At 38.8% G+C, this 24,969-nt stretch overlaps 1 protein-coding gene across 9 annotated transcripts in view; it reads left to right on the top strand.

The window, feature by feature from the left end:
* syt1a (synaptotagmin Ia) overlaps positions 1–24,969 on the top strand; it is a 219,839-nt gene that overhangs the window by 158,997 nt on the left and 35,873 nt on the right. For all 9 annotated transcript variants that reach the window (XM_080291847.1, XM_026146690.2, XM_026146694.2 and 6 more), the window contains 2 exons: positions 1,940–2,143; positions 22,201–22,373. In XM_080291847.1, the coding sequence (XP_080147973.1) occupies positions 1,969–2,143; positions 22,201–22,373 (348 nt within the window). In that variant the 5' untranslated portion in view covers positions 1,940–1,968. The remainder of the gene's footprint in view (positions 1–1,939; positions 2,144–22,200; positions 22,374–24,969) is intronic.

The following is a 24,969-nucleotide window of genomic DNA, read 5'->3' as shown; positions in this document are numbered from 1 at the left end:
GGTACAACTCAAATAAAGTGGACAAAAAAGCCATGTTAAACAAACAAGACACATTTCATTACTTTTCTTACACATTTTATTATTCATCCTAAATGACACCAGTATGGTGAAGAGCCATTATTCCCAAGTAAAACAAAGTTTGACAAAGCATACAGCTGACTTTGGATCAGGTGGCCATGAGCCATCCCTTAGTTGTGCTGCAGTCAGCCTTGACTTCCCATAATGAATGTTTCTACTGCACTCGCTCAGTCCGTTGTTCTGCCCCCATCCCCTCACCCCCAAGATGAAGTTTGGCGGGAAGTTTCTTTCTATTAAAAGGGAGTTTTGTCTTCCCACTGTCGCCAAGTGCTTGATCAATGGGAGTTGTCTGATTGTTGGGGTTTTTACCTTACAACATAAAGTACTTTGAGGTAACTATTGCTTTGATTTGGGGCTATATAGATAAAACTGAGCTGTTCCCATTCAAGCTGATACATCAGTGCATGCTTAGTTAAAACATTTTTATTAAGGCTAAAAAAAAGAAATCTAGAATTCAAGTCTCTGCTTTAGTGCTTGGTGGTTACAGTGTCCCGGCTTTTGACAGCACTGGTAATGAACATGAACGTGAAATCCTTTGCAGTAAGATTGAAACCTAAACCATCATAAAGAATATGATGAGGAAGGTGTTGGGTCTGTGTTTCCACAAGCCCCGCTAATTTAACTTATTCGTCACGAAGAAAACAAGACAGTCGATCGATCGATTATTTGCACAAGGGAGGCCTCGTCTGTGTCCACCACGGAAATGACCCCCAGATCTGACCTCCTCCTGCTACCTTTTATTGAGAGACAGTTCACACAAAACACGTCAGAACAAAGCCACGCCCCCTCGGTTCTAAGACAAAGCATTGTATGTATATGTGTGAACTTCTGTAAGAATGTGTGTGTGTGTGTGTGTGTGTGTGTGTGTGTGTGTGTGTGTGTGTGTGTGTGTGTGTGTGTGTGTGTCTGACTCAGACCTCTTGCTGACCAAAGGGTCGTAAACGCAGGAAGCTTACATCAAAAGAAGCAGATCTTCCAGATAGGATGTATCTGCAATAAAACATTACAGCCCCCCACCAGAACCTCGAGGATCTGGGGGGAAGGACAGTGGAATTTTTTTCATCAGAGTTGGCAAGCATAGAAATGACAACATTTAACAATTCACTCTAATAGAAGGCATGTTTGTTTTATTGTTGTTGTGTGTCTTTGTAAATTATGTGCAGTTGAATTTTTACAACTCCCATTTTAAATGTTATTTAGACGAGCAAAAAGAGTGGCAGGCTCAGCACTTCGATGTTATAATTGTGGTATTTATAATATCGTAGAGTTTTTAGTGTCTTATTAATACATGTGCCAGCTGTTGTTCTTTGGCGGTGAGTGAGGTGATGATTAACATGTTCAGAAGTTACACAGTACATGTGCAAGTACATGGATTTGCACACACACACAAAGCTGCAGTTAACCTTAGAGACACAGCGCTGCCTTCTGTCCGTTCACAAAACACCTGTGTGTAAAGTAAATACACCTGTTGTGTACAAAGAGCTTGGTGTAAGATTGAAGTCGTAGCACATTTTCAGTTTTCCTGTGAAAGCACAGTTTCTGATGGAGCCAGCAGAGCTGAGATTCACAGTCTTTACCGCGTGAGAGTAATAAATAATAATTTTATCTTCGCTCTGAGATGTTAATCTGGGGTTTAAGCAGTGACTGAGTGGCTTTGTTCTGAATTCAGACTGCTGGCCAATTCATCCTGGACCCCAGCTGATGTTTACTCAGGCTGAGCCAGCAGCTGCTCACACGATCTGCGTCAACTCAGTCATCTGACAAGGCGTGCACGCTGCCTCTGACATGCATCTGTCACAGCAGCAAAAGAAAAAAAATCTAACTGATTCTGCTTCCTCTTTCCTTTTCTCCTCGTTTCCAGCATCTGCCTGGCTGCCCAGCATCGCCACAATGAATGAAAGTCGAAGGGAAGCACTGGCGGCGGCCGCCCCCGCGCCCACCACCGCCTCCTCCTCCACGGCTGGCTCCAACACCACCAACATGGCCGGCCCGGGCACAGGCGAGAAGGATGAAGCCTTCTCCAAGCTGAAGGACAAGTTCATGAATGAGCTGAACAAAATTCCATGTGAGTGTGTCTTTCTTTTCTCCAATCTGGCAGTGGGACAACTTGAGAGCTAAAGCATCAAGTGTATTTTATTTAATATATCTCTGGTTTCTGGTGTTAATTATACAGAATTACCCATTTTAAAACAGTCTCAGCCCTTATAAGATGCTTTTATAAGGTGTTATTGTTGATAACTGCTAAATTTCTTGGGGTTTCTTGGAACCTTTCTGATGTCATTTTAATACAAACCTCAAACTTCTGATTATGTATGAGGGGTTTGCAGACATGCAAAGGCGCCATTTGTGTCATATAATAATAAATATAAACTTTATTTATATAGCAACTTTCAAAATCAGAGTTACAGTGTTTCTCAACATTAAAAAGAGATTAAAATTAAATAAAATGAGCTATAGGAACACCGGAGATTAAAGTGAGGAATGTTTGAAATTTAAAATGGAAAACAACTTTATTAAAAGCAAATATATATTTAACTTAAATAAAAATGATCACGAAAAAAATGATAACATAGAAATAACTCAAAGTAGGGGACAGAAAAGGACTAATTGTAAAAATATGTAAATAGTATTTGCATAGCAATTTTTTTACTCAAGTTAAACACTCAAAGCCTCATTCACTAATTTACACATATTCATATAAGTGTTTTTTCCCCTTTTCAACCTAATATTCATTGACTCACACTGTGATGGACGCATCAGGGGCATCTCAGGGTTAAGCATCTTCCTCAAGGACACTTCAACATGTAGTATGGAGGAGCCAGTCGTCGAACTCGCAACCTTTCAGTTGATAAACAGCCCACTCTACCCTCTTGAGCCACAACCGCCCCCATGTCTTTAAGATGGACTTGAAAGATGACAGCAAGCTCACCAAAATATACATGCATATATCTTTAAAAGAGGTAAACGTTCTTTCGTATAAAATTATGAATCAAAGTCTCCAAGATTGAGCAACTGAATTGACCTGCTTATTCAGGCTGAAGTCGTTATCACAAATGATGCTGAGTTTTCTTTTGTTTTTTTTAAATATTGACCCAACATTAAAGATGAGGACCTCGGGTCTGTTGTAGTGAGTCTGATAAATGCATCAAGCCACATAATGATTATGGTCATCTTATCCACATTTATCTGCAGGAAATTCTGTGGCACCAACCATTTAAAATCTTGGATTCAGTCGTTCAGTGCATTAAGTTCAGGACTGTCAAAGAGATACTTTCTGTCGTCCACATACAAGTGAAAACTCACAGTATGACTGTGGATGTCATGCTTCAGGGCTAACAGGTACAAACAGAACAGAAGAGGTCTAAGGACAGACCCCTGAGGTACTCCAGAGGTCATCCTCATAGATTACTATTACGTGCCAGTGACATCACTAAAACACCTACCTGTAAGTAAGAATAAACCTTAACTAGAAAAGCCTGAAAGCCCACCACTAAAACAAGTGTAAGGTTGCAAGTACAACCTTACCTTAGTTTGCATTTTGTACAGCATGGTAGATCATTTCAGCAGTTCTGTTGTAACTAATAAAAGGATGTCCAAAAACAAAACAAAAAAAAGAAATGTTGTAAACAGGCTTCCACCTGTTGGAAATTCCAGCAGATGTTCATTAAGGACATCAAGCAGATGGTCGCACCTCATGACGTTGCAAACGTCAGTGAAAGTTTTCTTTTTGGAAATATTTTTCAACCATAACACAAGATTTTAAATGGGCAATTAAACAACCGTCAATCAGTGAAAAACGAAGTTCTGTGTTGTGACACTAAATGTATCTTCTTAAAGCACTGGGTTTAATGGATAGATTACTCAAATACTCCTACTGTTAGAATTACTGACTCCTACATGCGATGCGCAATTTCTGTCAGAAATGACAGATGCCATAAGAAGTAACAAATTGTCCTAACGGCAATCTGTATCGATAAAATAGTATAAAACGTTTTTTGTAAAAAACACAATAAGTAAAATTCTGTTTTCGCAGTTAGTACCTATAATGACTTTTATTGTTTAAAATACAAACATCTGAGTGCATTCAGTAAGACTGTGCTGTAAGCATGACTAAAAAATGATTCAGCAGTGGTTGTGAGTGAGCATTTGCTGGTGACGCACAAAAAGCAGCCAGTGTCACCGATGACCTTGACGACAACTTCAAGTGAACCAGGCGGCCTGATTGTTTACTTATTCATTTGTTTTTGTGGCGCTTCTGAGTCAAAGTACTAACAACAGCATTTAACATTTAACACTGAATTGCCCAAAAAGGAGAAAGGCATAATCAAATTTGAAGAGTGGAATAAACATCTGGCAACAATAATTCAAGCGTTTGACACGATGCATCACCAAATTATGCGTAGCAGCCTTTATTATTTGCGGTTAGAGTTTCTGCTTTTCTGCCTCAGTAGAAAATTCATTCAGAACTCTATTTCTTTCTACGTAATACCTCCTTCTCTTCTTCTTTTATCACCAAACCTCTTCTTTCACATTTAAATGTGTTTTCTTTTTCTTTTTTTCCTGGAAAATTTTGGAGCATAAAGTTTTAGGGAAACAGTTATCATTGTGTTTCATTTTCTGATCGTGTTTGCATTCAGAAGAAATCTATATATAGACATATCCACGGGCTCACGTGGAAGTAATATCCTCTTCTTTGGAAGAGAAGCCCTGCTTCATCACCACCGACACAAACGGGAGTAGTCATATTCCCACATTGCAGAGATTTAATAGTGCATGAAAAATGTCACCTTCTACGGAGGAACATTTATTTGTTAAAGGCAGCATATTTGTGTGAAAAAATAATAAAAGCTATAATTTATATTCAAATATTTCTCATGGCTAAAACTACAGAGGATTTAGCTCCATGTGGGCTTAAATGAGACGCTGATGCAAAATGAAAACACATTTGTGGTGCGGTGGGTGAATGATTGGGATCAACGCTATTCAGTGTTGCGATTGGCTGAGGTTTATATCTCCCCTGGCTCGGCTTTAAACGTCTGTCACCGAAACCCACTGCAGTTCCAACACAACTGAAGCCTGACAGCTTCCTCATGTCTCATTAGGTTGTGGAGCAGATAACTCGTATTCATATCATTTTTAAATTTTGTACTTTGAAGAAGTAAATTATACCAACTTTGGTTTACCTCAGGCAAAATGAAAAGTTCACCAAAATCAGACCAGGGTCTTACTGCTGTTTTTTCTTACCTCCAGTCACAAGCAGTGAGGGTATTTTTCTCTCTCTGTGGAATATCGATACTGTCTGGAGAAAGCCGGCTTGCTGCGTGCTCAGCACAGCCTCAGTGCTGTGGCTTCAGAAGATCTTCTTTGGGGATTATAGCCCAGTGTAAGACCTGCATGCTTTTAATAAAGGTGGTCACGTGGTAATAATGGTCTCACTGGCCGAACATGTTGAATTCTCTGTGGAAACAATATTGTCTTGGCCCATCTCTTTAAGCAAAATCTTTGTAAATGTTTGTGAATTTAAGCAATTTAAGATATTTACAGCATGTTTTAAGATAATATTGTTTCAGTGTATTTATTATTACTCAATTAATCTGCTAACTCAGTAGTCTGTCTTCAGATTGGTTGTTTTGTTTGATCAGAAGAAGAAGAAGCAATAAAATAAAATGTAAAACCAAGAAAAGATTCAAATCCTGTCACAACCTTTATTTTTCCTGGATAAACATACTAAATACCATGACAAATGAATAATAAAGTAGAGTGGCAAACATCTGATTAAACTTTACCTGCTGCTGGTATATTTTTTAGAATCAAGTAGCTTAAACACTTTTTCATCTTTTTTTATTATTAGCTGTTCATTTTACACTTAAATTCAATAAATGAAGAAGACATATGTATTGTTTATCAATGCCTTTTTCAACCCCTATTGACAAGCCCGCCCCCTTTCCCTTTCATCCAGACTGATGTGCAAGTGTACCCATTCGTCAGGCCGCCACCACCACACAATTGGCCTTTGTGTTAAGGCCCAAAAGTTGGGTGTTGCTTAGTGCTCACACAGTGACAGCGTTATCCTGGATAAACCTCCGCCATGGCATTACTTGAGTAAATACATGACGCTGAGTCGTTCAAAAATAATGTTGTTACTCGTGAGCAATCCAGGCCTAGGGTAAATACACTCTCTGTTCTAAAGACGTCAGACACAAATCTAAGAACACACATGAATGTGAGGGTGTTAAAACTGACCGTGATAGCCCAGAGGGAGATTCTTATGTTGAGGACAGGCTTAAAAATCTTGGAAATACACTTGTGAAACATATTTTGGTATATTAATGCATCAGAAAATTGGAACTAGTGGAGGTAAACTGAATGTTTAAAATGTCAATTAGTTTTAAATATTGATTATTGCTCTTTTTTAACAAACATTTGAAAAAGTTGGTATGTGCTTTTTCTTAATAATGGTAGAATTTAATGTATTTGTACATTAAATTCTACCATTTGTTAACAAATTGCTGGTTTTTGCAGAGTTGCACAGTTCAGACAGATGTTGATTTATTATAGCAGCAGAATACAGAGTTGTGTCTCTGGGCTTTAAACATATCATTCCTGCAAATATCTGACATATAAATTGAGAAGTGGTAACCAGACATGGGCAGTAACGCGTTACTGTAATCCGATTACTTTTTTCAAGTAACGAGTAAAGTAAGGGATTACTATTGCAAAAACGGTAATTAGATTACCGTTACTTTCCCGTAGGAACGCTGCGTTACTGCGTTACTAAAACCGTGATTTCTTTTTGCGAGAATGTCTCATGACAATGACGTAAGCGAGTGTGATGTTCCTGACAACAGCTGTGTGCAGATCAACAATGGATAATATATCGAGTGCGTGGAAGCGTGGAAGTACTGACCTTACTTGACAAAAACATAGGTGTCCGTTGTGCGTAGGAAGAAAACGTCTTTTTACAGCGAAAAAAAACCCTTAACTTCTAAGCAAGCACAGAGTGCGCTACGACGTAATGGGAAATTCACAGAGAAACTCGTGGATTCTTCAACTGACTGCTGCGGCACACCTGCACCAGGTTAAACCTCCGCCTACCCTACTCCTGCTTTACAGGTGAAAATAGAGCAACAGGACCACTGAGTCTTTGACTTTATTTATTTTCTGCTGTGTTTCACTTGCATCTATTTGAAAGAGTGAGTGTAAACACACACAAAAAATTATTTTATGTGCTGGAATGTGCAGAAAAAAGGTTTAAATGTTAAACTAATTTATTCAAGTCAGAGAATGTTGCATATAATTAAATTTTTGCTTGATACATAAAGTTAAAAGATTAAAACTAACAAAACAAGTTTAAAAAAAGAGACTTTTTCATTTGATTATATTTTGTATGACGGATTATGCAGAAAAAGTAGAATTGGGCTGAAAGATCTATCGCTTTATCACCTATTCAGGTTGTAAATCGTGTTTTTAAAAAGTAACTAAGTAACTAAGTAATTAATTACTTTTGAAAATAAGTAATCCGTAAAGTAACAGGATTACTTTTTAGGGGACGTAATCAGTAATTAAATACTGATTACTTTTTTCAAGTAACTTGACCAACACTGGTGGTAACTAAGTATTTCCCTGGAGCTTACCGGTGGATGGTGGGGGCATTGAAACACACACAGCAATGCTGGACAGAAGCAGCACTGACATGTCGTATGAGACGTTAACGATTTTAAAAAATCACAGTGATGATGTAGAAATCTGGGGGGAAAAAACTCGCGTTTTAAATATGATACACTTGGTATTACAGGGTTAAATGGACTGCCAACTTAAGAAGGGATTTACATGTTTAGTTATTAGGATTCTATTATTAGATTTTGATATTATTATTATTGTTCATGGCTGAACTGTTTCCAAAGGCCAAGTGTAACTTTCACCTAAACAGTGCTCATGAACAGCAGAGGACTTCCCATTACTTATCATTCGCAGTAACCCAGAATTGCTGTTTATGCATATTCAAAACACTAGCATCCATTAGAACTACCCTGGCTGCTTGTGCTACACAAGATGATGTTTTTTGTAGATGTTTTCAGCAGCACATGATCAAATAATTGGGCAGTACTCCAGATGTGACAGAGCAATCAGCTCACAACATCAATCAGGACAAAATGGGAACATGCAGGGCATTTTCTGGAAAGAGAAAATTGTTTTAGCCATTTTGGAGGCATGTAATCAGCATGGTCAGACCAATGAGTCAAAGCTACCACACAGTAATTTAATTTTACTAACCTCCTCAGTTTAAATCTTATATGTCTAGGTGCAGTGCAGCAGTATTAACCAGAACACGTGTATTGCCAATTGAAGGTACTTTGAGTAGCTTTAAGAAAACTAGAATCCGTTGAGTAGCTTTGCTGTAGTTTAACTTCCTCCAGTGCAAATAACTCATAGATTGCAAAGCTTTCCTTTCTTTCCCCAGTCCTTTTGCAAAAATACCCATCTGAGCTACAGTTTTTCCAAATGATCAAGCCTTCACATCCTCATAAATATGAGCACACACGTCCAAACACACATTAAACCACACTCCGACTTCTGATTGAACACAGCAGCTGCCTCCAAGGAACCCAGTGCATTGAATTTCTTTGTAGGTTTTCTAAACACCCAAGCCTCTACTTCCTGATAACAATTAACCTCTGAACACAGAGGCTGTTTGATCCATGGCTGCTGGCTCCACCAAGCTATTAGTCCAAATAACACAGACAAGCGACTGACATTTCAGGAAAATTAATAATAAAGATCATATTTTTTCTTTTCTTTTATTCTCCTTTTAGACAGTCTTAATTTCATCTAAAAAACACTTACATTGTTAGCAGGTACAAAAAATCAAGATGTCTTATTTAACATTTCCCTGGTTACCATAAGAATAATATAATATTTTAGTGTCTTTATTTTTCAGTAAAAAGTAACTTAAGGTGACTGATGCTGTAAATAGGCGCTCTGTAAATACAACTGTGTTGAACTGAAGAGCTTGTGCACTCTCTTGAGCTGACTCTTTGACTAAAAGCCTTCTGTGATAGCACAACTTTGTCTCTATGTTTGAGCCTAATAGAGAAAAGTGTCATAAAGCTCATGGCTGCAGCTAAAAGACTACAAGACTGAAATACATCATGCTGTAATCTGATAGGAGGCTAAAGAAAATGTTTTAAACTGTCTCAACTTCTTTGACTCCGTGGCAGCTCACATTCAACAGACAGCAGAGTTTATTAAAGGGGATTACGGTGGAGGATCAGCGGAGCTATTCATCTCTGCCTCCCTACTGCTCTGGCAACAATCCTCGCTGCCTACTCTCTGCCCTCGCTTTACAAAAGTTTGCCCATCAGGGCTGGTCCAACCACAGCCTGATCAGTGCTCAACCACCAGCAGCCTCTTTCTCTGAGAACATCAGCTCTCTGGGAAACAGATCCTCTGTATTCTCACATATGCACATATCTGAGAAAGTTTCTGGATCATTACCCCGAGAGATCAAGGTAGTGATGAGGGCGACATTTAGAGCTCAAATGTATTTTATGAGTCTCTGTGCTGAAGCTTTGTTGCTATGAAAGGCAATTAAACATTCACAAACCCTCACTCAAATGGTGATTTTTTTTATTTTAGTAGCATTCAGTAACCACAGCTCCAATGCCATTTTGATGAGAATATAATGCTGAATTAATAGCATTGGACATGTTCTCAAAGTTACTGAATCCTAACAAAATCTGAACTGATCAGGTGTCACATCAAGACCACCTGCCTAATATTGTGTTGGTCTTTCTTTTGCTGCCAAAGCAGTCCTGACCCGTAAAGGCTCCACTAGACATTTGAAGTTGTGCTGTGGTACCTAGCATCAAGATGTTAGCAACAGATGCGTTAAGTCCTGTAAGTTGTGAGGTGAGGCCTCCATAGACCAAACGTGTTTGTCCAGCTCATCCCACAGATGCTTGATTGGATTGAGATCTTTGGTGCCCAAGTCAACACCTCAAACTCCTTAATAATAACCTTTCCATGAAAGGGTGTCCGTGGTCTGTGAAATGGCTTAGGTAGGTGGTACACATCAAAGTAACATCCATGTGGATGGAAGGACCCAAGGTTTCCCAGAAAAATATTGCCCAAAGTGCCATACCGCCTCTGCTGGCTTGACGTCTTCCCATAGTGCATCCTGGTGCCAGGTGTTCACCAGGAAAACAGGGCACATGCACCCTGCAATCCATTGGATGTTAAAGAAAATGTGATTCATCACCACCTTCATCACATCAAAAGCAGCTAGCATGTCTTCCCTCTTGTTCTGATTGTTCCTGATTTCATCTGTTCTTCCCTCAAATGGTGAAACAGGTTTGTTGTTTCAGCTGTTTTCTTACCTGTTTAGCAAAGTAGCTCCTGTTTCATTATGTAAGCTGATATGCAACTCTCACTCTCAGACATGCCTCGGCTTATCTTGTTATTGTGTGTGCTGGCAAATGCTATATCTTTGATATCAGGATATGTGCTGATAATATGACAGCCTTCAAAAATAGTTTCATAAGATACCTGAGGGACCAATCCTGCCAACTGGTGGGGTTCAGCTTGTTCTGGGGTTTGGCAGAAATAAGGAAAGCCAAAGACATCTAGAGTCATCAAATAATTCTGAAGAGTAAACAATAATAGTCTGGCACCCATCAATGCTTGTTTTATGTTAGTGGATCAGAATTTTCTTGTAGAAAACTGAATAAAAGGCAGGAAAGAAAAGCATTTCCTAATTTGACCAAATTACAAAGATGTAGACTTGCTGATTTTAAATTAAATCGCATGTAAAGGTACTCTGAGTGCAGGGTTCATTTTAATCAGCTTCCACCTATTGCATAGGTAGTCATTGTTGCAGAACGCTGGATGATGCTCCCTGCTGCAGATGTATTGTTTCCTTAAACGAGCCACAGCGGGGAAAAGGGCATGGACTCGTAGGCATAACAAGATATAATACCAAGGTTAATTGACCAACAGGGTCCTGTCTTATTGGATTAGTGTGGCTATAACACAGATGCAATATAAAACTTGCATACACACCCCACCCTTTTAAATCTATCGCTCCAGCTCTGTCCATTTGTGAAGCTTCTCTCTCTAATGTAAAGTGCTTTGTATTTCCAAGGAGCAAAGAGACGAATTCAACAGAAGCCCTTTTAATTATAGAATGAGTCAGAACAGAGACATCATAGCATCTTTATCTTTACTACAGCAAAGGAAATGTGAGGCATCTATAAATGGCATCTATAATTTAAAAAACAAAACAAGTTGTAATAAATAATAATTCTTAATAATTTTTTAAATATTCTCAAACTTTCATGGTCAGTGTCTATAGTTTCTGTTCCTGTGTTTCTGATGTTTTTTCTTTGTCTTCTGTGCACCGCTGTGTCTCCTTCCTTGTATTTCTGTCTTCCAGTCTCATATCAGTCTCTAGTCACTTCCTATTTTATTTTGCTAATTAATTTTTTGTATGACATTGGGTGCTTTGTTTCTCAATGGAGAATCCACTGGATTAGTAACATTACTGGATTTTAACGTATCTCTGATGAGGTTTTGTTCCCCCCTTTAGTTTAGTCTTCACAATATTATTTTGGAAATTGACTGGATGCTCCGTAATTTAACTGATTTAACGTAATATAACTTCCCATCATTCTCATCTGCTCTGTGGACCTTGATGTGGACTCTAAAAATATTGCATATTTTTAGGTGATGTGGAGCACTTCTGGTGTAATCACAAGCACTGACTAGAGTGTGTACTTCGGCCTAATGGTTTCAGCCTATACTTTGCCTCCTTACAGTTCCTCATACATACAAATAGCCCATAGTCTATGGACCCTACTTCCATAACCTGTGGGGTTCTGCAAGGTTTAGTCCTAGGTCCTGTATTATTTTCTTTCTACATTCTTCCTTCACTTGGTAGCACTTGATCTTTTAATAACATTTCTTATCATTTTTATGCATCATTTTTTAGACCTCACCATCTGTCCAACCTAGATGACTGTTTATCCCAAATTATTAACAGTCTCTCCAATAATTATCTTGCGTTAAATTCCAACAAGACTGAGGTGACGATTATAGCTCCTCCTGAACTAGATCCAAATATCAGCTAAACGTTTGCTTCCTTCTGTTCATCTGTTATATAAAGCATTCATAATCTTGGTGTAATATTTGATTCTTTTCTTAGCTTTGACTCTCATCAAAAATATATTTTACATTACTGTTTCTTTTTAACGAAGCTTTTGTTGAGATTTGTGATGATAGTTTTGTATTGCTATTGACTGCATTTTAATTTTATATTGTTTTGTTGTGATTACTGCTCATTTTTATTTTGATTGTGCAGTGGTTTGAAACTACACATCTGTGAAAAGTGCTTTTCAAATACTGATTTGTTATTTGTCTGCCTTTGTTTCTCTCCCCTGTTTTTTCTCGTTGTTTTGTTTTGTTTTTTATTTTTTTTATTTTGAACAACTTCTTTAGTTTGATGTGCTTTTGTGTCACTTTCAAAACGTACATGTACTTTTTGTAGCCATGGCTCTGATAGGACTAGCATTATTGCAACACAACATTAAAGAAGATCCTGTGCCTTGAATGCACAGGCAGCATAGAAAAAAATTATTTACAAATCAGTCCATTAACCTTTAATTGTCTTTATTTGTAGACTGACTACAATGGTTTTCCATGATTCAAAATCACACACTGGACGGCACAGTTCCTCAGTTCATATGCAGACTGCTTCTTCTGCTCCTTTTAGTCACTTTTCTTCTAATTGGCTCTCCTTCATAAGCAACAGGTTTGAACAGAAGGTGGGTGTGGCTTCTGTGCCAGTGTGACCAAACTGGGGACATTCATTTTAACTGATATCATACAGACAGACAGAGCCTGTCTGGAAGTTTTGACTTACAGGAATTACTTGTGCATATGCTGACATTTACATTTGAAACTGTGGCTATGTTTACAGTATTAGATTAGATTAGATTAGATTAGATTAGATAGAACTTTATTAATCCCTCGGGTGGGTTCCTCTGGGAAATTCGATTTCCAAAAAAGCATAGCACCGACAGAAGTTACAGAGTTACAGAATATTATATATATATATATATATATATATATATATATATATATATATATATATATATATATATATATATATATATATATATATAATACACACACACACACACACATATATATATATATATATATATATATATATATATATATATATATATATATATATATATATATATATATATATATATATATATATATATATATATATATAATACAGAGACAATATAAATAAAATATACGAAGGGGATAAATAGAATAAATAGGAATAAAAATAAAAATACAAGTGAATTGCACATTTCAAGTATTGAGTCTATTGCACCGTTGACTATTTACAAAAGTATTGCACAAAAGGTATTGCACAGTGAGGTGAAGAGGCACTACAGCTTAGTTGTTCCCCCCTCCTTTGTCCTCCTGTTTCCCCTCCCTCTCCCCTCCAGGGAGGAGTTAAACAGTCTGATGGCGTGTGGGACAAAGGAGTTTTTAAGTCTGTTAGTTCTTGTCTTTGGGAGAAGCAACCTGTCACTGAACAGACTCTTCTGGTTGTTAATGGCCGTGTGCAGAGGATGTCTGGCATTGTCCATAATGTCCATCAGTTTCTTTAATGTCCTTTTCTCTGCCACTGTCACCAGAGTGTCCAGCTTCATGCCGACCACAGAGCTATATGCAAATGCATATGAAAGAAAATAAGAAAAAGCACTTAAGCCCTAAAACATACAGTTAGAATGCATTAGCTAAAGGCATTTACAGAAAGTTGATATGCATTTTTCTTTTCTCATGAGGCTCTATTGATGCTATTCACTGTAGCAAACCACCACATACTGTCAGAATGACTCACAGTCCTGCAGTAGTTTATACTCCTTTCTATGGAGTCGGTTTTAGAACACCTACAGTGTGTGTAAATGTCAGCCAGTGAAGCATGAGTTTTTCCTTTTATGTTGCGGTTATTGCTCTTTGACTGCGAAAAAATGATCTCTAATAATATCTTCTTAAAACCCAGCATGGTAATGTGTCAGAGAAATCATCAGAATATTTTGAGCTCAAGTTTTGTACCAGATTGTGTTTCACTATTCTAGCAGGATGTAGATCTGTCACTCAGAGCCCTTTGATATGATTAAACAAATCTCAAAAATGTAACAAAATTTACAATCTGCACATCTTCATTTTCATCTTGTTAATGATTAGAGATGTGAAGGCAGATGTACAAAGATGAACTACATGACTCAGTGTCTAAAGGACTTTGAAGGTGTCTCACTGTTTAGGGCTCTGCTTTACCGGCATGCTGTTCTGTTGACGGAGCTGAAAAGTGATTTCAGCCTTCAGGAACAGCAAACATGGATCTCATCATGCGCAACCCACCCATTAGAGAAACTCCATTTTCCATGCCATGTTGCATGGCGGAACGAGAGATAAGTGTTGGGAGTTGAAGTGTTGAAGTGCGTGTGCTGGCAACACTCCCTCTTGCTCTCTCCCTTTCACTTTCTCGCTCTATTTCTCTCTTGAGAAAAGACACTCACACAATGTAGTTAATTAGGAAATGCTTTTATTGCTTTCTGGGACTCAGGTTCCTTTAATTAAGGAACACAGAAGTGCCTTTCACTGGAGGACGCATGCTTGATGAATAAGATAAGGGCTGGTTCCATGCGTTGATTGGACTGTTAGCGCCTAAATGACATTCCATCAGGCATTTTGAGTGTCGATGAAATGCCAGAATGACAGTAAGCATTTGGAATTGGGGGGGGAAAAAGGTTTTACTCTGTATATATTCAGTCTTGCTTCCGTTTGGGGGAAAATCCACATTTTTAGTTTTAGTTATTGTTATCGTTGTGATCTGCCAGCTTGTAATACAGACTTGTCACGTCTCTGACACTTCCATTACAATACTGTCTCCTTAGCTTACTTCCTGTTTGCATTTACACATGTAAGCTAGAAGTACCTGTTCAGATGCTAAAAAATACCACTATATATTCTAATAAGCTTCTAGCAAACTATAGAGCAGGGGTGGGAAACTCCAGGCCTCAAGGGTCGGTGTCCTGCAGGTTTTAGATATCACCCTGGGTCAACACACCTGAATCAAATGATTAATTCATTACCAAACTTCTGGAGAACGTCGAGAAATGTTGAGGTGGTAATTTAGCCATTTAAATGAGCTGTGTTGGATCAAGGACACATCTAAAACCTGCAGGACACCGGGCCATGAGGCCTGGAGTTCCCACGGTCCTGCTATAAAGGTACAACTTGCAAAAGATGTTTAATTTCTTTATATTTTGCTTAAAAAAGGGGGAAATAGGTGCAGTGATTTATTGAAACATCTGCAAGCATACATAGAAATACAGTATATAAGGCAAACGGTGAGTTTGTACTATTCTAACCAGTTTGAAAGTCAATATTTGGCATGATCACATTATGAATGCTTCTCAAAAGACATTCAAAGCTCTTCTTGGGTTGTTGGATGTCTTTTTTGTCCATTCTCTATTAAGATGATCTCACACTGCTTGGATAGCGTTGTTCCAGGGTCCGGGGAGACCAGTCCATGACTGATGGTGATGATGTTTTATTGCTCACTGATTATAGTTTGAAGCAGCAATCAAGCAGCAATTTATCTGGATCTGTTGCCACTTTTTTCAGCCCAGTTCCATTAATTTGGCAAACCTTCTTCCAGTTTCTTGTCTGTGTCTGTTACATGTAGACACAACACTGGTTCATCCCTTTAGTTAGGTGGCTTTTTTAAGCTTAACAATGATCTATGAATCATTTAAGGGTCTTAACAACCAAACAAAACACAAAAACCTTTCTTCTGACAAAGGTAAAGTACAAGAAACTGAATGAAAACAAGAAATTCAGTCTGAACTTAAGAAAGCGTGGAGAACTATTCCTCAAGACCACTTTTAAAAATTACAGGAAAGTCTGGCTCCTTGGAGGCAAAGTATTGCTCAAAACCATTGCACTGTACTGTATTTCTCTTGAGATTTAATCATGCAGCATATCATGAAACATAAATGCCGCTGGTCCAGCTTTTCCAATTAGGCAGTCATTACAAAGGTGTGTTTTGGCATAAATGTAATATGAATGTTAAATTTTTAGGGGTAAACAAATCATTTATTCAGGTGTAATTGGAGAATTATTAAACAGCGCTCACTAGATTAAAAATGCTACAATGTGCACTTTTTACCATTGAGTAGTGCCAAATGGCTTAAGTTACTTACACTTTAAGCCCTTAATATAGTACAGTTAAGAGAAAAGTGAACGCAGGATGATTGCTGTGTGATTGGTATATACATACAAATGCTATGATCAATATACTAAGAAGATAAAGTAATCCCCTGATATGGTTAGGGTAAAGATAAAGGCTTAAGGGGTCGATTCAAACAATAATTGGGGCTGGGCTATTAGTCACATTTTTGTAAATTACACTAATAATATTATAAGAAAGAGGAAAGTACCCTTAACTGTGCATAAGCAATGCAAAAAAGATAAATTGTTGGGATATTACAGTGGGGCAAAAAAGTATTTAGTCAGCCGCCGATTGTGCAAGTTCCCCCACCTAAAATGATGACAGAGGTCAGTAATTTGCACCAGAGGTACACTTCAACTGTGAGAGACAGAATGTGAAAAAAAAATCCATGAATCCACATGGTAGGATTTGTAAAGAATTTATTCGTAAATTAGGGTGGAAAATAAGTATTTGGTCACCTCAAACAAGGAAAATCTCTGGCTCTCACAGACCTGTAACGTCTTCTGTAAGAAGCTTTTCTGTCCCCCACTCGTTACCTGTATGAATGGCACCTGTTTGAACTCATCATCCGTATAAAAGACACCTGTCCACAGCCTCAAACAGTCAGACTCCAAACTCCGCCATGGCCAAGACCAAAGAGCTTTCGAAGGACACCAGGAAAAGTATTGTAGACCTGCACCAGACTGGGAAGAGTGAATCTACAATAGGCAAGCAGCTTGGTGTGAAAAAATCAACAGTGGGAGCAATCATCAGAAAATGGAAGACATACAAGACCACTGATAATCTCCCTCGATCTGGGGCTCCACGCAAGATCTCATCCCGTGGGGTCAAAATGATCATGAGAACAGTGAGCAAAGATCCCAGAACCACACGGGGGGACCTGGTGAATGACCTGCAGAGAGCTGGGACCAAAGTAACAAAGGTCACCATCAGTAACACACTACAACGGCAGGGAATCAAATCCCGCAGTGCCAGACGTGTTCCGCTGCTGAAGCCAGTGCATGTCCAGGCCCGTCTGAAGTTTGCCAGAGAGCACATGGATGATACAGCAGAGGATTGGGAGAATGTCATGTGGTCAGATGAAACCAAAGTAGAACTTTTTGGTATAAACTCAACTCGTCGTGTTTGGAGGAAGAAGAATACTGAGTTGCATCCCAAGAACACCATACCTACTGTGAAGCATGGGGGTGGAAACATCATGCTATGGGGCTGTTTTTCTGCCAAGGGGACAGGACGACTGATCCGTGTTAAGGACAGAATGAATGGGGCCATGTATCGTGAGATTTTGAGCCAAAACCTCCTTCCATCAGTGAGAACTTTGAAGATGAAACGAGGCTGGGTCTTCCAACATGACAATGATCCAAAACACACCGCCCGGGCAACAAAGGAGTGGCTCCGTAAGAAGCATTTGAAAGTCCTGGAGTGGCCTAGCCAGTCTCCAGACCTCAACCCCATAGAAAATCTGTGGCGGGAGTTGAAAGTCCGTGTTGCTCGGCGACAGCCCCAAAACATCACTGCTCTCGAGAAGATCTGCATGGAGGAATGGGCCAAAATACCAGCTACTGTGTGTGCAAACCTGGTAAAGACCTATAGTAGACGTTTGACCTCTGTTATTGCCAACAAAGGTTATGTTACAAAGTATTGAGTTGTATTTTTGTTATTGACCAAATACTTATTTTCCACCCTGATTTACGAATAAATTCTTTACAAATCCTACAATGTGGATTCATGGATTTTTTTTTCACATTCTGTCTCTCACAGTTGAAGTGTACCTCTGGTGCAAATTACTGACCTCTGTCATCATTTTAGGTGGGGGAACTTGCACAATCGGTGGCTGACTAAATACTTTTTTGCCCCACTGTATATATAACAACATTACGTTTGCAGTGGTTGTGGATGCACCATTTAAACTCACTAGGAATACACCAGTCATTGCACATACACATATATAAAGAGAGAGGAGCAATAGAAATAAACTAGACTTTTTAAACAGTGACTAAGATACAGCGAGTTCACACTTACCAGCCAGAAAACTTCATGCACACGTTCACGAAAGCAGTCATGAGCTGCAAGAATGTGGAAGAGCCAAACAGTGTTTTAGCTCCTATTTTAGACTAACTCGTAACTTGCACTAATTTTCATTCTCTCCCTCCCGCTTTCATCATTTCTTTTTATCTTATCAACGTCTCTGATATTTCCTGCTTCCCGTTACTTTCCTTACAGAGAGGGAGAGATGTCTTTAGCATGTGCACTTGTGTGGAGACCACAGTGAGAGGACACAGTCTGTGGCCAAGTGAGCTGCGCGTGATGCGTGGATTTCTTTGCGATCCATTGATTCTTCACAGCGTGCCACAATGCTACCCCCCAGGTCACGGGGAAGTATCCCACTTCTCCCAGTCGGCCAGCTCAGCCATGGTTACTGCCCATAGTTGGGTATTGTGGGCCTCTCAACTGGGTGTGGTTTTCAGAGTATGCTCTCTTCACGAGTGATGTGTAATTAATTCCTTTGAATCTTCTTGCTTCATAAATATAACAAGACTGACAAACTCCCAATAAAAATCAGCCTTGTGTGTCTAAGGAGTGAGAAAGCGAACACTTCCCGGCTCAAGAGTTTATTCTGTGCACGGTGTCAAGTTTGTAAAGGAAATACTCCTGGTTTTATTTGGCTCATTGTAAACGAGGCCTATCCAGTTTCACCTCCATTACCACGCTGCTCCAAGGCAAGGCCAAAGCTGTAGATCCCGAAGTTATTTTAGAGCATCACTCACTGTTTTTCCTTGGAGGAGAGTGCTTATTGATTTTGTCAAAAGAATCGATTTCTTTTCCTCCTCTCTCCCTTTCTCCCCCCTCCCCCTTGGACCTCAGCAAAGGAACTGCAGCTGAATGTTGGTGAGCAAAACCCCAGAGAGAGTTTGTAATAGGGTTTTCCATTTTGATGGGTCATTCTGGAGTTTTTCCAGATAAAGTCTTCAAAGGGCTGACTGATGTTTTCTATTATTTTGTAGGATTTAAGAGAATGGCAAGTATTATATCTGTCTGGTGCCCCCCCCCAAATTCCTTTCTTATATTCGGTTGTATGGATGGGTTTTGTGACCTCTTGGTGGTGTTGAACGCTTAAGGTGTGGAGAACAGCAGCAAGAACAGAACGGGCATCAGTGACAACAGATATGACTTAGGTCAGAGGTTAAGTGGGAGTGGGTTGCAAAGCAGCTTACAGATGTGTAGCAACTGTATTTGTTGTAAAGATGAGCCCATCTGCCCTGATTGCAGCTGAGCTTGGCTTTGTGGCCGGCCTGAATTAACACAGAAAATTTGCTCCTTAAACAGTTTGTTATTGCTCAGTGTTAAAATGAGGAGTGGGCTGCCAGGTGTTTGGTATCTGCTGAGTAGAGTCAAGGAGCAGTGATTGTGACAGCTGAACAGGGAAGTCTGTTGTGAGGCTTCTCATTATTTTCATTGCATCTGGGCTGCTGTCCCTCCGGTGCTTAAAAACCGCCCACTTCTCCTTCAATCGTTATGTTTGTGTGGTGTACACTGTATCCCTGTGTGTCCGCACCAGGCAGCGCCAGCTGACTGCTGGCTATAGTTGAGATAGGTGTCAACGTGTTTGCAGCTGGCTGTCACTGTGCTGTTGAGCCGAGCGTCTGACAGTGTGACAGTGTTGATTGCTGCTTGTCCAATTTCTCCAGTCAGGCTTATAGTGCAGGCCAGTAGCATATGGTGGAGTGAAAAGTAACGACTCGTATGTCACCTCAGTGAAAGTGCATTTTGTTTTGTTTTTTGTCCTGTTAGGAACCGTTTTAATCATAACTGAACAACAGTAGCTGCACGTGTGCTGTGAAGAAATCACTTTTTCAAAGGGAGTTTTAAGGGACAAACTCAAAACTCTCGATTCCAAACTTTTAACTTGCATAAAGATCATTAGGTGATACTAAATTAATTAAGTTTCTGTTGTTGCTCCTGCTGGTTTTCTTTTGTTATTTTACTCTAATTCTGCTGCCATAATCAGATCTAGGCGATATGTAATCACTAATTAGTGATTAAACTAGTAACTGCCAAGAAGTGCTCACGGAAGTGTGACGTAAAAGTATTATTTTAAATACTTTGCCCAACATGAAACTTTCAAAATAGTCTTGATGAACCATCCAGAAGCACCACTGAGGATCAGAGCTGCTCAAGTGGTGGAAACAGACTCATAAACAACGTCAAATCTCAGTGATTAGATACAAAAAATAGCATTTTTTTGGTCTTTCTTCTCCAAAACAGTGTTTTTACTTCACTACTTTTTTTATGATGCATGTAATATTATCATGCTGTTTTTGTTTTTGTCTAGTGTTAACATTTGATCTGAACAGAACAGTGGTGGTTGCTGACTCAAAAACGTGGAAAATCATCGTGTTTTTTACACTAATTGGCTACTTTTTGTTATGTTTTTGTATTTTCACACTAACAAGATGCGAAGCAGCATCAACTATATAAAAAATAGGAAAAACAAAAGCAGCAAAATTGAGAATTATTCCTATTCAATGTGTTATTTCTATAGGGACATTTTAGGTAGCACGTTTACATAAACAGATGTTACAGTAGAGGTTACATGTGGGAGGATGAACATCTGCTTTAACTTTATGGATCAGCTTCTGGTTTAAAGTTAATTTACTTTAAAATAATTAACACTAACACTGAGCTGTTATTGTTTTATTTAATTCAGCACAGATGCAGTAAATAAGATGTTCCTCTGGTGTGTCGTCAGCCCTGTTCGTGTCTCTAAATTACAATTAAGAATTTGATTCGGATAAACTAATCTAATATCAGGATAAAAATCCCAAATTATGCAAAAAAGAATCAAACAAGCAATGGCACATGTAATAAAATAAACTTTATTATTCCTGCTGGTACAAACATTAGGGTCAATGGAACCATTGATGGACTATTATACTGTTTTCACAGTGGGATAGACTAATAATAATAATGATAATAATAATAATAATAATATAGCATTTTTCTTTCTTTCTTTTTCTTTTGAAAAGGTCAAAATTAGTCCATTGTAAATTTGACTTGCAGGTGAAAAAACAATAACAACTTTAAACTAAAAAGGAAGACAGCCTGGTCCAAAAAGTTATTCTCCAGCTTTTTATCTTAAAAATGTTCAGGTTTAATGTAACCACTGAGATTAGGCTCAGCAGGTTTCCCTCGGAGGAAAGTTTCTGTCTAAACCTGCAGTGTTTCTGGGGAAAATTTAAAAGGAAACCCAAAGCCTTAAATCCAAACACAAAAGATCAATTAAATTTTTTAAAGGTAATATGAAAGCTTAGAGCATGAGAACAATGTGAAAGCAAACCCCTCGCCACCCCGTGAACCCGTTTGGTTTTACTGCATCAGTGGATTGTCATGGTCACACCTCTGCTAATGCCTCTCCGGCACACCCTGCCAATTCACCACAGCTCTCGCTCCAAAGCAAGTTCTGTGTTGCCGGTGATTACCGTGAAAGTGTCAGCTGTCTGAGAATCTTTTGTTTAAATGGCAAGTGGAAAATGCCAACATCTGTTACTTCCACTAAATTGGCTGAAGCCGTTCAGTCAGGTCCGATCTTTAGGAGTCTTGACACTTTTTGATGGACTTAGTGCTGATCTGTTGTACCAACTCTGTAGTCACACACGCTTTTCCTGCTTTTATCTCACCTGTAATTTGGTACAATCTCTACTTTTCAGGTCTTTGGTTCAGAGTGTTCACTGAAATGTTTTTCACTTGCCTCCAAGATTCACTCCTACTTCTGAACATCTCTTTGTTGTTTGTCCTTCTCACAGTGCCATCGTGGGCCATCGTCTCGATTGCCTTTGTGGCCATCATCCTGGTGTTAGCTTGCTGCTTCTGTGTCTGCAAAAAATGGATATTCAAGAAGAAAAACAAAAAGAAGGGCAAAGACAAGGGCAAAAATGCCATCAACATGAAGGACGTCATAGATGGGGCCAAAACCGAGGTAACGACTTTTTTAACTTTTGTTATTAAAATTCTGAAAAATTACCATCCCCACAATCCTAATTGAATAGGAAGCTTAATGCCAAAATATTTGATGCTGTGTTTGAAATATATATATTTTTTTTTCTTACAATTTTAGGAAATCTGATTCTGTATGATTACAAATTAGTTCACCAAATTGATTTGTTAAGAGAACATTTTCAACTATATACACAGTTTCCACGTAACATCATAGTATCATAGTAGCGCCCACCTGGATGGCAAAACCAGACTTTTTTCCCTGCTGTCTTCTAGCTGTTTCCACCCAAATATAAGTTTGGTTTTTTTTATTGGATCCAGGAGTGACTCAGTTTGTTTACAGGGGCTAGAAAAGCTAACAGTACAACACGGATTCCAACCACATTCAATCCTTCTTGTCCAGCAGGTTGTGCCTTTTAAACATAGTACGCTAAATTTCCAGTGATATATTTTAATCTTGAGCTCTACTGCCATAGCTTGGCATGATTTACATTTAAGAATAATCCTCCTTTAACCAATGTTCACAGTTCGGGATGTGTTCCTGACATCCCCTTCCTGTCTTTAGTCACTATACAGAGCTAAGAGTAGAAGAAAACTGTCTGAAACAGAGGCCATAGGGATTACGTGTATATATTATGACCTGGTTTAGTAACACTCACTATAGTTTTGCCAATGAAGCAATAAATTCTATTCTATTCTTTCAATAATAATAATAATAATGACAACATCGGAGAGCTCACGGTGCTTTATATCGTGAGGTAAAGACTCTACAATGACACAGTGATTTTCACCTCTCAAGCAATTTTTTTTACGTCCAGCAAGTCCACCAGGGCCCTGTTACATAAATTTTGTGTGAATTTACCTGAGAAGTATTTAACAGCTACACCTGTGCCTAATTAAACAGCCTTTAAGCTGACTCGAAAGAAGTAAAACAGAGAGTGTTCGCAACTGAGAATAAACCAGCCTTCGAACAGCAGAACAGTTTGCCCCTCTACATCAAAAATCTAAACACGGCAGTCTAAGGAGAAGGACTCTCCTTACGATAGATTTAAACCATTGCCACTGTTTTTAGCAACTATTTGTGGTTTGAAACTGATGGAATATCGACATTTTATGCTGCAATTTTTTGGATTTTCATGTGTTTTGCCATCCAGGACTGTGCAGCAGTTACGTGACTAATAACAGTGAATAGCTCTCAATAAGTTGCATTTTTTGGTGCAAGAGCTGCTACTGTACCACATATATTTTCTGTGTGTTATGTGTATTGCAGCCAAAGAGTTGCATTCAGCCTTTTTGTTTTACTAAAGGAAATTAAAGTCACTTAAGGTGGCTTCAGATTTAAGAGAACCTTTTAGTCTCTTTTGTTTCTCCTGCTTATAATTTTTGTGCTTTTCATTCATTCTTTGAATATTTTTTATGGTTTTGGTCATATGAGGACCTGCTCACTTGTTGAAGAGTGTGAGTAACGTTTGCTGTGTAATGAAGTGGTATCCACCCAGAGAAATGACGTCACCAAATGATACACAAATGGCGAAACTCTTACTTTTCAACTGCACAGAACGAGGAAACGGTGACACGCTAACACTTGATATGGAGTTAGCACACTAATTGCACCAGCAGAGCGTCGTTTCACTCGGTGGAATCGTGCACACAGTGTGTTTAATTTGCTGCAACACCCTTGCTGTCGGACCCACGTAGACGGAAACCACTGACATTGTTTTCTTAGTTCATTTGACTGACTTCTTTTTTGAAAAAGAGCTAATTATAACTTAAATGTTAAGAAGTCTTTTATTTTCTTAGATAATAGTGAAGTGCGGAAAACTTTATTAACCACCAAGGTCATTCAATCCGACGCAGCGCTGCAGCATGTTAGATTACAAGAGTTTTCATTAATGTCCAATAGTCTTCCCGTCTTTGCACCATCCAGCTTTTAAAATTATAACTAAAGAGGCTTTAATCAAAATAAAAGACATCAGTTACTGGACACCCTAATAGCTAATCTCTGAGATTGGTGAATCTGCCACTTTCGAGGCAGGCGGTCATTTCTCCTGGTGTGCCCAGACTCTGGTGTGTTAACTCCTGTGTGTGGTTGTTTTAATTTGTGTTTCTTCCTTCTATGTCCTCCTTATCTGTGTTGTGTCTGATGACTGTTCGGGATGGTCACTGGCGGTAGGTTCCTAATTGCTGTTGGATCTTCTTAAGCCTGCTGCTCTGACGTTTTTTTTGTAGCCTCTTGAAAACAACTACTACTCCCATAGAACCAAATATATGTAACTATGCATACAGTACATGTATATCGACTGCATATATGTGTGTACAAGCTGCATATGCACATATATATGTATGAAAGAAACACTGGGTGCGCATTGATAAGGTTGAACCACACTGATCCTCGTGCCAAGCTAAAGTCTCCTGCCTTTTGAATCTTTCATTTGCATTTCAAACGAGTGGTGGCAAGCAAACTAGAATGATTGAGAGGCTCTACAAGTAAAAGCTCTTTTGAAGCTTAGTGATGAAAAGGAAGCTTCACAGCATCTGCAACCACATCTGTCAACCCAGGTGTAGCAAAGTCGCACACA

This window comes from Astatotilapia calliptera, chromosome 17, assembly GCF_964374335.1.
Source record: "Astatotilapia calliptera chromosome 17, fAstCal68.1, whole genome shotgun sequence".
Classification (NCBI taxonomy): Eukaryota; Metazoa; Chordata; class Actinopteri; order Cichliformes; family Cichlidae; genus Astatotilapia; species Astatotilapia calliptera.
Note: the sequence above shows the minus strand (reverse complement) of the source record. Positions and strands in the feature narration are given on the sequence as shown.